Source organism: Oncorhynchus keta, chromosome 29 (genome assembly GCF_023373465.1).
Source record: "Oncorhynchus keta strain PuntledgeMale-10-30-2019 chromosome 29, Oket_V2, whole genome shotgun sequence".
NCBI classification, from domain to species: Eukaryota; Metazoa; Chordata; class Actinopteri; order Salmoniformes; family Salmonidae; genus Oncorhynchus; species Oncorhynchus keta.
This window is the reverse complement of record NC_068449.1, coordinates 47,148,818-47,164,350: the sequence shown is the minus strand read 5'-3', so window position 1 is coordinate 47,164,350 and position 15,533 is coordinate 47,148,818. Positions and strand designations below refer to the sequence as shown.

The 15,533-nt window shown below is 41.9% G+C and overlaps 2 protein-coding genes across 4 annotated transcripts in view; one reads left to right on the top strand and one right to left on the bottom strand.

Moving 5' to 3' along the window:
* The window catches only part of LOC118361908 (zinc finger protein 143-like), a 209,066-nt gene that overhangs the window by 102,015 nt on the left and 91,518 nt on the right, over positions 1-15,533 (top strand). Inside the window, exons 2-4 of the mRNA XM_052485299.1 lie at positions 11,335-11,465; positions 11,642-11,734; positions 15,412-15,523. Of these exons, the coding sequence (XP_052341259.1) occupies positions 11,335-11,465; positions 11,642-11,734; positions 15,412-15,523 (336 nt within the window). The remainder of the gene's footprint in view (positions 1-11,334; positions 11,466-11,641; positions 11,735-15,411; positions 15,524-15,533) is intronic.
* Positions 1-15,533, bottom strand: part of LOC118361903 (gastrula zinc finger protein 5-1-like) — a 388,384-nt gene that overhangs the window by 300,211 nt on the left and 72,640 nt on the right. The window lies entirely within an intron of this gene.

Below are 15,533 nucleotides of genomic sequence, written 5' to 3'. Positions count from 1 at the left end.
GAAATAGAGCACATGCCTGTTTTGCAACTTTTTCAAATCATCAATAGTTTGCATCATGCAGCCCATATGTTTTGATTTCTAAGACATTCTAAGGTTTGTCTCACAACTAAAGTAGCCACATAACGTTTCAAATGCTCACTTTTTACACTCGACACAAAATAGCTGCTCCATTGCGCACTCGCTCAGCAATCGTTAAGAGGAAAATACCCTTTCCATTTTATCAATCAGTGTTCACTTATATTCTTGTAACTATAAAATCATATGATGTAAAATAATTGTACAGGAATTAAGCGTATCTTTTCTGCTATTGGCATGGCAGACCCAGATCGGTAACATACATTAGGCCGACTCAACATGAAATTCTGTTCTTCTGAAAAAAATGTTCTTCATATCATAATGTTTCTTAACACCAGCTATTGTGATGGTGTATATTAAATGGATTTATAATACTTATTTGAATTGTAGATGGTCCAAAGGCGCGCATCAGCGGCTTGTATGCGTGGAAACCCGGAGATGCCAACCGTGTTTATGTTAATACAAGGTCAATAACCTTGAGACCGGTGGTCATTTTGCATGACAGTTAATGGCTGACACATTTTCATGACCGCCACAGCTCTAAGTGTACACACTGCAGGAAGAGGTTCTGAGAGGAGCTACCTCAGGATACACCAGCAGAAATAACATTCCAATCTATAACATAGAAACCATTCCACTCGATATCTTCTGATGTTTAGATCAAACCCTGCATTAAAGACAAAGATTCATTTTCATTGTTGTCAGCAGAAAAGATCCACAGATGCATGTGGACTAACGAGAGTAAGTGATTTCAGTGTTGAATATTACTAGGTAGAATATTGCAGTCAGACATAAAATATATGTTACATATTGTGATTGTACTGTGTAGGCTATATTATGTTCACAAATGCCTGTTTCATTACTTCTATTCAACTACCTTCTTTATTTTCCCAAGACACCTTTTTAATGAGAAAATGAATGCAGTTTATCAAGTCCATGGACATGTTTTGTTAAGGCATGTGTGTTTTTCATATGGCATATATAAAACTTTGTTTAATAAAAACAAAATTGACTTTTCATTAACTTTAATTGGGACTCTCTTTTTAGTATGAATCACATCTGAACTCACCCTATTCTACATACACCCAACAGTGCTTTATAACCAATATACACTTAGTGCCTACATACAGTACCTAGAGAAAGTATTCACAGCCTTTGACTTTTCCATTTTTGTTTTGTTACAAAGTGGGATTCAAATGGATTTAATTGTAATTTTTTTGTCAACGATTATTTTATCATGAAAAATAAAACACTCTTGATTAGATAAGTATTCAATCCCCTGAGTCTATACACGTTAGAATCACCTTTGGCAGTAATTACAACTGTGAATCTTTTGAGTAAGTCTGTAAGAGCTTTCCACACCTGAATTGTGCAACATTTGCCCATTTATTATTAAACAAAAATCTTCCATCTCTGTCAAATTGGTTGTTGATCATTGCTAGACAACCATTTTCAGGTCTTGGCATAGATTTTCAAGTAGATTTAAGGCAAAACTAGCTTGGCCACTCAGGAACATTTGCGGTCTTCTTGGTAAGCAACTGTGTAGATTTGGCCTTGTGTTTTAGGTTATTGTCCTGCTGAAAGATGAATTCCTCCTAGTATCTGGTGGAAAGCAAACTGAACCAGGTTTTCCTCTAGAATTGTTCCTGTGCTTAGCTCCATTCTGTTTATTTTCTATCCTGAAAAACTCCCCAGTCCTTAATGATTACAAGCATACTCCTAACATGATGTAGCTACCACTATGCTTGAAAATGTGGAGAGTGGTACTTGGTAATGTGTTCTACTGGATTTGCATTCTGTATTCTGGAAAAAGTTAATTCTTTGTCACATTTTTGCAGTATTACTGTAGTGCCTTGTTGCAAACAGGATGCATGTTTTGGAATATTTTTTATTCTGTACAGGCTTCCTTCTTTTCACTCTGTCAAATAGGTTAGTATTGTGGAGTAACTACAATGTTGTTGATCCGTTCTACTATCACAGCCATTAAACTCTGTCTTAAAGTCAGGGGTTGAATACTCATTGACTCAAGACATTTCAGCTTTTCATATTTAATTCATTTGTAAAAATTTTGAAAAAACAATTCCACTTTGACATTATCGGGTATTGTGTGTAGGCCAGTAACTCAAAAAATCTCAATTTAACCCATTTTACATTTAGGCTGTAACACAACAAAATTTGGAAAAAGTCAAGGGGTATGAATACTTTCTGAAGGCACTGTAACAGTGGCGGCTGCTAAGGGGAAAACGGCTCATAATAGAGGCTGGGATGGAATAGAGTGAATGGTATGAAAACTGTGTTTTTATACCATTCCATTTACTCCATTCCAGCCATTATTATGAGCTGTTCTCCCCTCAGCAGCCTTCACTGCACTGTACCTACACATACCCACACACTAACAAACACCTACTGTGCACATCAAAATAGTTGAGTCAGGCTTGCCTGATGATTACTCGTATTTACGTTCACCATGATGGGTTTAACAACAATGAAGTGTGTTTATTATGTGTGTACGTACCTGAAGGAGTGTATGTCTGTGTGATCTGTATTCCCTGTTTCTTCCAGGAGGAGGAGGTGCTGCTGGTGAAGGAGGAGGGGTGTGAGGAGGGTCTGGGGAAACCTGAGGGGACCATGGTCATGGAGAACAACCAGACTACACCTTCTCCTGAACCCCCAGTGGAACCAGCTGAGCCGCACAGGACCACACACAGTCTCACTGAGGTGAGACCACTGTGAACTACTGTTGAATTCTCCAACCATTAGTATAGTATCAAATCAACTAACATGTTTGCATAGTACACATAGCAATCCCGCATTGGCCAATCAGAAGATGCTCCATAGCAGGGTGCTCATATCAGATCCAATATCCATATCTTGATCCAACATCCTCTCACTCTGTATCTCCTACAGTCAGTAGACATGGAGGATGGGAAGCCTGATATGCTGCTAGTCAAAGAGGAGACAATAGAAGGCGGACCAGAGAGCATTGACCTGCTGAGTGGACTAAAGATGGGGGAGCAAGGTAAGGGAGAACTACATATAGCCTCCATACAGTAATAGCTCTTCAATGGGAATAGTAATACATATAGCCTCCATACAGTAATAGATCTTCAATGGGAATAGTAATACATATATCCTCCATACAGTAATAGATATTCAATGGGAATAGTAATACATATAGCCTCCATACAGTAATAGATATTCAATGGGAATAGTAATACATATAGCATCCTTACAGTAATACATCTTCAATGGGAATAGTAATACATATAGCCTCCATACAGTAATAGATCTTCAGTGGTAATAGTGATACTCCTGGCTGTTGTTTTTTCTTCATTCATAAAATTAAATCATTACAACTTGTGTTTACATACAACAAAGTAATTCACTCAAAAACACTCAAAAACACTTTAATTGACTCAAAAACACTCCAGATGTAGAGTTTTCTCTGCCAAAGTTTATTTTGTAACCTCTTCCTGCAGGTGGTTGGCTGGAGGCCAACAGAGGAGACTGGGTGGCCATCTTGGATTCCCAGAGCCAGACGGGTGCAGTCAATAGCCTGGGGGATGACATCACTGAGCAAGCCAGGACCAGAGGTGACGTAGTGGTCAGTGGATGGGACAGTGTCCTCAACTCTGGGCTGGGGAACAACACTGTTAACCACAACCAGAAACAGACAGTGGAACACAAAACAACAGCTGAACTTAGTCTTCATGACAACAGACTGGCTGAGACCAGGGTAAGGTGTAGATTTGGTCTGCGGGGACGGGGAGGTGTCTGTATGAGAACAGACACAGACTTAGCTAGCGATGCTCCATCCTGCTCCTATAGTTGTGATTCAGAGAGACGGATGGCGCCTCAGGTTAACCCCCTAACAGGTGCTGCCTTCAGCCTGCCTTCTATAGGATCTATCAATTGGAACATGGACCCTGCAACAACACAGACACTCCCTGGCCTTCATCCTCCTCACACTCTCCTAATGTTAAACCAGACCTCAGACAATGCAAGTACCTCAACACTAAATGGCTACACAAGCCCATTGACCAATGACAGTAGTAAAGACAGAATCAGTAAAGGTGGCATCGCCAAAGAGAAGCGCTTCCCATGTTCGTTCTGTGGGAAAACCTTCAGTTTCCCCAAACAAGTAGAGATCCACCAGAGGATTCACACGGGGGAGAAACCATATGGCTGCCACCTGTGCTGGGCCAGTTTTTCACACTCGTTCAGCCTGAAGAGGCACCAGAGGGTCCATACAGGGGAGAAGCCATTCAATTGCCACCTGTGCCGGGCCAGTTTTTCACACTTGTTCAACCTGAAGAGGCACCAGAGTGTCCACACAGGGGAGAAATCCTGAAGCTGCCCCAGTGTGAGAAGAGGTTCTCCCACCAGCACCAGCTGAAGATGCACCTGAAGGTCCACAAGGGAGAGAGGCTGTTCGCCTGTACGCACTGCGGGAAGAGGTTCTCAGAGGAGAGACCTCAGGATACACCAGCAGAAAACATGGCCCATGTATAGAGTATAGTGATATGTAGTACTGGTTAGTGTGTTTGTAGTTAATTCTGTTGCTTTTGGATGTAGTAAGGAACTGGATGAGGTGAACTCCACCCAGCACAGCTAGAAGAGGACTGGCCACCCCTCAGAGCCTGGTTCCTCTCTAGTTTTCTTCCTAGGTTCCTGCCTTTCTAGGGAGTTTTTCATAGCCACCGTGCTTTTACATCATGCATTCCTTGCTGTTTGGGGTTTTAGGCTGGGTTTCTGTATAGCACTTTGACATCTGCTGATGTAAAAAGGGCTTTTTTAATACATTTGATTGAAATGTGACTGAACCGAGGAAAGAATGAGTATGTTGAGGCAGAGTAGATGATATGGTAATGGTTGGCGTGATGCTGTCTGTAAAAATATAGCACTAATGAAGAATGACAAACTTAGTCCCTTTAGGTTGACATTGGTGTTATAGTGAGATCAGGATGGTGCCTTATAATGTTAAACATTTTCCAAAGTATTCTAAACATTTATTTTTATCAAAGTAAGGGTTCCAGATTTACAGAAAAGTTACCATAGTGAGAAAAGTTCATTTACTTGTATCGTTTTGTGCAATAAAAGTACTGTACTTCATTATGCAAGTAGATTTGTTGAAATTATATACAAAATTGACTCTGTTCTGACTGTCTTGGTTATTTTTGTATCCTTGAAGGGACTGAGTTTCCCTTGTCAATCTAACCAAAACATTATACTTCATTATTTAATAAACACACACAGTAGTGGCCCTTGCACTTTTATCAACAAACTGACCATTTTCCCTAAAAATAAGTTGAAATTCACCAATGTATTTGGTCTCCACAATTATGTAACCTATGTTTATGATTCAGAACTTAATATATCCATTTAAATCAGAAAATAAACTTGGCATTGACTAAATTATTGACACCCTAGATGTAATATTTGCTAGCACAGCCTTTGGTCAATATAATTGCAATCAAGCGCTTCCTATAGCCACCGATGAACTTCCTGTACCTCTGTACTGGCAGTTTGGCTCAATCCTTGTGTGCCGTCTCCCAACTGAGAGCATCAGCTGTTCCAGGCGATTGTGTGATCCCGCTCTCCGCAGCCGATGTGAGTAAGACCATTAAACAGGTCAACATTCACAAGGCCGCAGCGCCAAACGGATTACCAGGACGTGTACTCCGAGCATGCGCTGACCAACTGTCAAGTGTCTTCACTGACATTTTCAACCTCTCCCTGTCTGAGTCTGTAAAACCTACATGTTTCAAGCAAACCACCATAATCCCTGTGCCCAAGAACTAAGGTAACCTCCCTAAATGACTACTGACGCGTAGCACTCACGTCTGTAGCCATGAAATGCTTTGAAAGGTTGATCATGGCTCACATCAACACGATTATCCCAGAAACCCTAGACCTACTCTAATTTGCATACCGCTCCAACAGATCCACAGATGATGCCATCTCTGTTACCGCCACACTGCCCTTTCACACCTGGACAAAAGGAACACCTAAACTCAGCAAAAAAAGAAACGTCCCCTTTTCAGGACCCTGTCTTTCAAAGATAATTAGTAAAAATCCAAATAATTTCACAGATCTTCATTGTAAAGGGTTTAAACACTGTTTCCCATGCTTGTTCAATGAACCATAAACAATTAATGAACATGCACCTGTGGAACAGTCGTTAAGACACTAACAGCTTACAGACGGTAGGCAATTAAGGTCACAGTTATGAAAACTTAGGACACTAAAGAGGCCTTTCTACGGACTCTGAAAAACACCAAAAGAAAGATGCCCAGGGTTCCTGCTCATCTGCATGAACGTGCCTTAGGCATGCTGCAAGGAGGCATCAAGACTGCAGATGTGGCCAGGACAATAAATTGCAATGTCCATATACTCTGAGACGTCTAAGATAGCATTACAGGGAGACAGGACGGACAGCTGATCGTCCTCGCAGTGGCAGACCATGTGTAACAACACCTGCACAGGATCGGTACATCCGAACATCATACCTGCGGGACAGGTACAGGATGGCAATAACAACTACCCTTGTTACACCAGGAACGCACAATCCCTCCATCAGTGCTCAGACTGTCCGCAATAGGCTGAGAGAGGCTGGACTGAGGGCTTGTAAGGCCTGTTGTTAGGCAGGTCCTCACCAGACATCACGGGCAACAAAGTCGCCTATGGGCACAAACCCACCGTTGCTGGACCAGACAGGACTGGCAAAAAGTGCCCTTCACTGACAAGTCGCGGTTTTGTCTCACCAGGGGTGATGGTCGGATTTGTGTTTATCGTCAAAGGAATGAGCGTTTCGCCAAGGCCTGTACTCTGGAGCGGGATCGATTTGGAGGTGGATTGTCTGTCATGGTCTGGGGCGGTGTGTCACAGCATCATCGGACTGAGATTGTTGTCATTGCCTGCAATCTCAACGCTGTGCGTTACAGGGAAGACATCCTCCTCCCTCATGTAGTACCCTTCCTGCAGGCTCATCCTGACATGACCCTCCAGCATGACAATGCCACCAGCCATACTGCTTGTTCTGTGCGTCATTTCCTGCAAGACAGAAATGTCAGTGTTCTGCCATCGCCAGAGAAGAGCCCGGATCTCAATCCCATTGAGCACGTCTGGGTCCTGTTGGATCGAAGCGTGAGGGCGAGGGCCATTCCCCCCCAGAGACAATGACCCCAAGCATACTTCCAAAGTTGTGGCAAAATGGCTTAAGGACAACAAAGTCAAGGTATTGGAGTGGCCATCACAAAGCCCTGACCTCAATCCCATAGAAAATGTGTGGGCAGAACTGAAAAAGTGTGCGCGAGCAAGGAGGCCCACAAACCTGACTCAGTTACACCAGCTTGGTCAGGAGGACTGGACCAAAATTCACTCAAATTATTATGGGAAGCTTGTGGAAGGCTACCCAAAATGTTTGACCCAAGTTAAACAATTTAAAGGCAATGCTACCAAATACTAATTGAGTGTATGTAAACTTCTGACCCACTAGGAATGTGATGAAATAAATAAAAGCTGAAATAAATCATTCTCTACTATTATTCTGACATTTCACATTCTTAAAATAAAGTGGTGATCCTAACTGACCTAAGACAGGGAATTTTTACTAGGATTAAATGTCAGGAATTGTGAAAAACTGAGTTTAAATGTATTTGTCTAAGGTGTATGTAACCTTCCGACTTCAACTATATACTGTAAACCTTAATATGCTCTAATGTACAATTTGTGTTTACAGTCAGCAATCCAGTAGGACCTGTAGTGTTGATGGTGGTAGAGACTGGACCTCTGGCCCCGGATTGCAGTTCTTGACACAAACCGGTGTGCCTGGCACCTACTACCGTAGCCCATTCAAAAGGTACTTATATCTTTTGTCTTGCCCATTCACCCTCTGAATGGCACACATACACAATCCATGTCTCAATTGTCTTAAGGCTTAAAAATAATGATTTAACCTGCCTCCTCCCCTTCATCTACATTGATTGAAGTGTATTTAACAGGTAACTTCAATAAGGGATCATAGCTTCACCTGGTCAGTCTATGTCATGGAAAGAGCAATCATTCCCACAATCTCCTGTTTCTGCCCCACGCTTCAGAAACAGGAGATGGCTCCTGCTCTATGAACCCTTCCAGCTCCTGCAAGGCCCATCATTTACATAACACAATACAGTTTAAATTACAATACACAGCCATTTTGATATATTTTGTGTTTTCACAGAAATAGGTTATGATCAATGATATCAAAAGCTGCACTGAAGTCTAACAAAACCGCTCTATCAATTTATTTCAGCCAATCATCAGTGCAGAGCATTTTGAGTGCCCTTCCTTGTAAGCATGCTGAATGTCTGTTGTTAATTTGTTTTCTGTAAAATAATTTTCTTTGTTTTTTTTTGTATCTAAAAGCATGGGGAGCACTGGTAAAAGGATGATTGGTCCGCTGTTTAAGCCATTAAAGGATGCTTTGCCATTTCTGGGCAGTGGAATGACCTTAACCTTCCTCCGGGCCTAAGGGTGCACACCGTCTTCTAGGCTTAAATTGAAGATGTGGCAAACAGGAGTCTCAATGTATTCCACTACCAATCTCAGCAATTTCCCATCCAGCTTGTCTTTATATATAGATACCAACACTCACCTCTTCCATACCCACTTTGCTGAACTCAAAACTACAGTGCTTGTCTTTCATTATTTGGTCCGTTAAGCATGAATATGAAGGCTCAGCATTTGTTGTTTGCATGTCATCCCTAACTTTATCTTGTCAACAAAAAAGTTACCTCATGGTAACCCCACGAATACAGACAGGGTCAGGATTGGCATTCACCACGAGAGCTACAGTGCCCTCAGAAAGTATTATTCATGCCCCTTTACTTATTCCACATGTTGTTGTGTTACAGCCTGAATTCAAAAGGGATTCAATAATTGTTTTCTCACCCATCTACACACAATACCCCATAATGACAAAGTGAAAACATGTTTTTTTTTTAAACGTTTGTGCATTTATTGAAAATTAAATACAGAAATATCTCAATTATTCACACCCCTGAGTCAATACTTTGTATAAGCACTGTTGGCAGTGATTACAGCTGCGAGTCTTTCTCGGTAAGTCTATAAGAGCTTTCCACACCTGGATTGTGCAACATTTGCCCATTATTCTTTTCAAAATTCTTTAAGCTCTATCAAATTTGTTGTTGATAATTTTCAGGTCTTGCCATAGATTTAAAAAAAAACAACAACAATTTAATCAATTTTAGAATAAGGTTGCAACGTAACATGTGGAAAAGGGGGTCTGAAACTTTCCAAATGCACTGTATATGGTTGGTATTTACAGTTTTTATTTTCTGCCCAGCAAAAACACCATCTTCAACTATTCATTGTCTACAATTTAGACAACAATTAGTTGAATGAGGTATTAGTGAAAGGCTGGAACAAAAACGTGTAAACTCCTGTCATGTGTACAAAAAACCTGGGTTCGATCCCAGGCTGTGCCCGGGAGTCCAATAGGGCAGCACACAATTGACCCAGCATCACCCGGGTTAGGGAAGGGTTTGGCCGGGCGCTCTAGTGACTCCTTGTGGCGGGCCGGGCACCTGCAGGCTGTCTTCGGGTGTCAGTTAAACAGTGTTTCCTCCAACACATTGGTGCAGCTGGCTTCAGGGTTAAGCAAGCGGGAAGCACCGATTGGCGTGAGCTGAATAGAGCTGAATATTGATCAAATTCACCTTGTCCGAGAGAGATTTACATGGTTATCAAAACATCACACCAGGGTAACGCTACATGAAACACAGCCCTTATTATAAATGTTATTGAAATCCCCAAATGGGAAAAATGAATGATTGGAACCATTTCCCTGTTTGACCGCTAGGTTTTAGGGGTATAGTGACACTGCCACCACAGATGGAACAATGAGCCAGACATTTCACCAGATCTTTCACCAGATCTATTAATGTGAAGCATCCGGTTGGCATTTCCACTCACTTCCAAATATGGTTATGACAGGAAGCCCAGTGGCCAGAAGTGGGAGAAGATGGAGCCATATGGATTTTCCAGCAAATTTCCTCATCTATTAAACATTTGATCTCCATTCTGTTTCCTGAACTAGAATCTGTAACAAACAGAGTGGATTGTGTTTTGTAGACTTTACTCTTTGCCAAAGTTTCCCCCCAAAATGCGTTGTTTAGAATTTAGTTATTGCACGAGCGCACTTCAGACTAGGCGTCCCCTAACGGAAATAGGCAAATAAGTGCTAGAACGCACCAATAGAATCTCACTAGCTTGTGCTTGGCTCTGCCTGCCTCCTTGCTTGTTCTGCCCACTATGACTCATTTGCCTCCATCGGAAACGACAGGCTCTGGTAATGGACTCACACTCCAGTCCAATTGGTGGCGGTAATGCAACTTTTTGGTAGCCAACCGCCATTTAAAACCCAGACAAGTACGGATGTAAACATGACCAAGAACCATTTTGTCGTTAGGGTTTTTATTTAGACATTAACACGATGGAATTCAAAATATTACTAATTTAACTGCTCAGCATCACAAACTTACGCCAGTTAGTATTTCATTCGCGTTGGAGACAGGACTTGGTTGATAAAAGCTGGCGTTACATGGATAACATCTAACGTTAGCAAACAATGGCCATGGTTTTTCACACTGAAATCGCCTCCATCATGGAGGTGCTAGCGAATGCAGCCGTGGCAGAAGTCTGTAAACTCGTAGACGACGACTATGCAGTGTTTCGTTTGGAAATAACTCAAAGCCAGAAAGAAAACAGGGCACTGCGTAGGAAACTACAGCTACTGGAACTGAAGGTGGCACGGGAGCGCGCAGAGAGGACAACGCGAGAGCGCGCACTCTCCAAACGTCCCAGTAGTGTCAAGATGATCGACGGATACAGAGGAATGGAAAGAGGTACATTTTGCAGAAGGCCGAGGCAGCGGAGCCCCCTCTGCACATGTGTGACTAGATGTTAACCATAATTGGGTCTTGGTCAGTTTTTGGATAGTATGCAATAATTCCCCTGATTTACTTAGCTATCTAGCACAAAGACACGATCATATTCTAACCATATTCTTGATTTACTGCATTTACTAATTGAAAACAATATGATGAATGGAACATAATTAATCAATCTAGAAAGAATATATCAAGAAGTTATGCAAAGTGTAACCTTACATCATGGCCAATTCTAGACCCTGTCAAAACTCAACATTGTACAATATAGCATTGGCAGTAACTAACTTAATCATGTCTCCCCCCTCAGGTGAAGGACATCTCACTGGAGGCCACAGGAGCTTTGTGAAGGCAGCGGGACACAATACATGGAGAGATGACCAACCAATCACTGTTGATGAGGGGAGTGGAACCTCAACCCAGCACATTATCATGATAGAGGTTTGTGTGACAGTGCATCAAATGTGGCCAGTTTATTTCAGAAAGGCACCTCACCTTTTCACTTGCTTACATGTACATCCTCATTTATCTTCCATAGCAGAGCTTGTGAGACTTCCCTATGACATTGTTATCCAATTCTACACATGTACCGGTAATAACCTCCTCTCTTGTGTCAGGATGCAGATGCAGAGGCTGCAGGTCCTAGAGGATCGTCCCTGGTCAAGCAGGAGAGGACTGAAGAAGAGGACACACAACACAACATCACGGAGGTCAGTGGCACGCTGAACGCCATCCTAATGTCAGAGACTTTAACTGTAACACACAGGCTCTCTCTTGTGCACCGGATCTGTCCACGGATCAGACCCAGAGGGGCTGGGGAGACTGGGCTGTCCTCCTGCTCCCGGCTCAGAGTATCTACTGGTATTTCACCAGAGCCAAAGGGCTGTTAATTCCTGTGTAGATGGTGATGCGTTATACACTGGTGTTGATGATCTGTCTTGTTTTTACACTAAATAGATGGACCTGGCAACATATCCTTGGGTTTAAAGACAGACTGATCTGTCTAGAGGGGACTGGAACTAGTACAGTAGTAGTGTATACTCTGAAGGGTGCCTAGATAAGAAAGGGGGGGGTCTGGTCATAGATGAAGTGACTGAGAAAGTGGAGGGCGACATTCCTTCCACATGGAATGCAGATAGCCACCTAGGAGATGGACACTCACAGGACAGAGACTTCTTAGACTACATGAAAAGCTTAGCTTTACATGGCCTTTTCGATCAGGTATTGAACTCAAAAGACAGGGCTAGAGCCAAGGTTCCGGGAGAGGAAGCCACATCGGGTGGTAGTAAAGATAAACGGTTCCTCTGCATGTTCTGTAACAAAGGCTTCAGCTGCTCCCAGAAGGTGGTTCCACCAGTAATTCCACACGGGAGAAATCCTTCAGCTGTACCCAGTGTCACATGCACTTAGCCCAGGCTGGCAACCTGAAGAGGGTCCACACTAGAGAGATCCTACAGCTGCCCCCTGTGTGAGAAGAGGCTCTCCCACCAGCACCTTCTGAAGATGCACCTGAAGGTCCACATGGGGAAGAGGCCGTTTGCCTGTGGGAAGAGGTTCTTAGACCAAAATAGTTTCACTTTGTCATTATGGGGCATTGTGTGTAGATAGATGAGGAATAGTTTTTAAAAACGTAATCCATATTAGAATAAGGCTGTAACAAAATGTGGACAATGTTAAGGGGTCTGAATACTTTCCAAAAGCGCTGTAGTGTATTAATGACACCTTGAGCTGTCCTAACCAGTTAAGAGTTACCAGCAGGTGCCTTGATAATAGAAAAATGCAATCAGTGGTTCCTGTGCCACATGCAATTGCTTTGGAGTTGTTGAAAGAATGTTAATATTGATACATAAATAAATGACCTAGACCTACATGCAACAGTACATTTTGTTATTTTAAAATGATTTCACATGAGCCCTATTTCACACGATATGCCTAAATTCTTATAACCACATAGGCTAATAAAGAATCACATATTGTTTTATTTTATTATTTAAGTAACCTACATGTTATTTTAAGATATCCCTTTGGAGTGTAATATCATGTTAAAAAAATATATAGCTAAATGGGGAATGCCTTTTAAGTTGTGAAATTGAAGGCATCTAGGGCCTATGTTCAATTTGATTGTGTTCGAGGAAAATTCTAGATCTTTCAAACGTTTTATGCAACGCTTTCGGCAAGTGATTTTATGCCAACTGTGCCAAAGCGAGTTGTTAAACAGCAGTGACAGCAGAGTGTGTTGATATAACAGTATAATTATATAAATTCTGCTTCAACCATCAGCTTATGCATGCCAACATATTTGCCAAGAATTAAGAGTAGGGAAATAGATTTTATCAGACAAAAATTAGATCAAACGTTTTACCATTGGAACATGTGATGTACAGTCACATTCACCGTGGTTGTGTGAAGCTTGCACAGAGCCCATATCCACAAACCATCTCAGAAAAGGTCGAAGGAATCATTTTAAAACCTGTTTTCAGACCCCCAAAAAATCCCAGCTCAGAGTAGGTTTTTAGGATGATGTTCTTGACACTGCCCAGACAAAATCTGAGCCAGGATTAAAATTAACTCATAAAAGTTTCTCTGCTGGTAATCACGACAGTTGGAGTTAATGCAAAGGAAAGATGGTGATGACGCTCATTAACATTGTTGCAAATGATAGTTTATACCCTGTCGCAATGAGGCATCGCCAGCTTTGAATGCTATAGCACGCTTCAGACCACAACGGTGAATGTAACTGTCCGTCAAATGTTGCAGTGGGAAACCGTTTTATAACTTTCACCTGACAAGATAACTTTGCCTTCTCTTAATTCTTTCCTTATGTTGGCATCCATAATCTTCTTCTTTTTTTTTTTCTTTTTTTTTTTTTGGACAAATTCTGATATTTTTTATAATGTGATAGGCATATTGTACTGAATCATACAGTATGGTTGTTAAAAGTAGAATTTGGACCTGACAGGTGTGGCATATCAAGAAGCTGATTAAACCGCATGATCATTACACAGGTGCACCTTATTCTGGGGACAGTATAAGGCCCTTCTCTAAAATGTGCAGCATTGTCAAACAACACAATGCCACAGAGAGTGTGCAATTGGCATGCTGACTACAGGAATGTCCACCAGAGCTGTTGCCAGAGAACTGAATGCTAATTTCACTACCATAAGCCGCCTCAAAAGTTGTTTTAGAAATTTTGGCAGTACGTCCAAATGATGTCAACGTTGTGAACAGAGTGCCCCGTGGTGGTGGGGTTATGGCATGGGCAGGCATAAGCTATGGATAATTAACACAATTACATTTTGTCTACGGCAATTTGAATGCACAGAGATACCGCGACGAGATCCTGAGGCTTATTGCCGTACTGTTTTTCTGCCACCATCACCTCATGTTTCAGTATGATAATGCACAGCCCCATGTCACAAGGATCTGTACACAATTCCTGGAAGCTGGAAATGTCCCATTTTTTTTCATGGCTTGCATCCTCACCAGACATGTCACCCACCCATTGAGCATGTTTGGGATACTCAGGATCAACGTATACGACAGCATATTCCAGTTCCCGCCAAAGTCCAGCAACTTCGCACAGTTATTGAAGAGAAGTGGGACAACATTCCACAGGCCACACTCAACAGCCTGATCAACTCTATGTGAAGGAGATGTGTCTCGCTGCATGAGGCACATGGTCACACCAGATACTGACTGGCTTTCTGATCCACGGCCCTACCTTTTTTTTTAAGGTATCTGTGACCAACCGAGGCATATCTGTATTCCCAGTCATGTGAAATCCATAGATTAGGGCCTAATACATTTATTTCAATTGACTGATGTCTTTATATGAACTGTAACTCAGTAAAAAATAAATGTTGCGTTTGTGTTCAGAGTAGATTATTTATGGGTTGATCATATAGAAATATCAAAATATTCTATCAACTCCAAAGCAATTGCATGTGGTGCAGGAGCCACTGACTCTCTGCCTTTTCTTATAATCAAGAAACCTGCTGATAACTCTTAACTGGTTAGGACAATTCATGAGGGGTCCTAAATATCTGTCGACTAGAAGAGGCTTCATGCAGAGCTTTTATTTTTACCCATAAGAGTAGGAGTAAAATGTGTCTTCTCAGCACAACCAATTTTCTAGTCTAAGATGCTTTGTGGATACAAACCCTAATCTTGATTAATGTGTTCTTAATAGTGGGACCATGCCTTTGAATTAGCAAACCAATAGTGTCAAGTGATCAAAACAACTAGCATGATTGCATAGTATCAAATCAACTAACATTTGCATAGTACTCATAGCAATCCCTCATTGCCCAATCAGAAGATGCTCCATTGCAGGGTGCTCATATCAGATTTCTTGATCCAACATCCTCTCACTCTGTATCTCTTACAGTCAGTAGACATGGAGGATGGGAAGCCTGATCTGCTGCTGGTCAAAGAGGAGACGATAGAAGACGAACAAGAGGGCATTAACCTGTTGAGTGGACTAAAGATGGGGGAGCAAGGTAAGGGAGA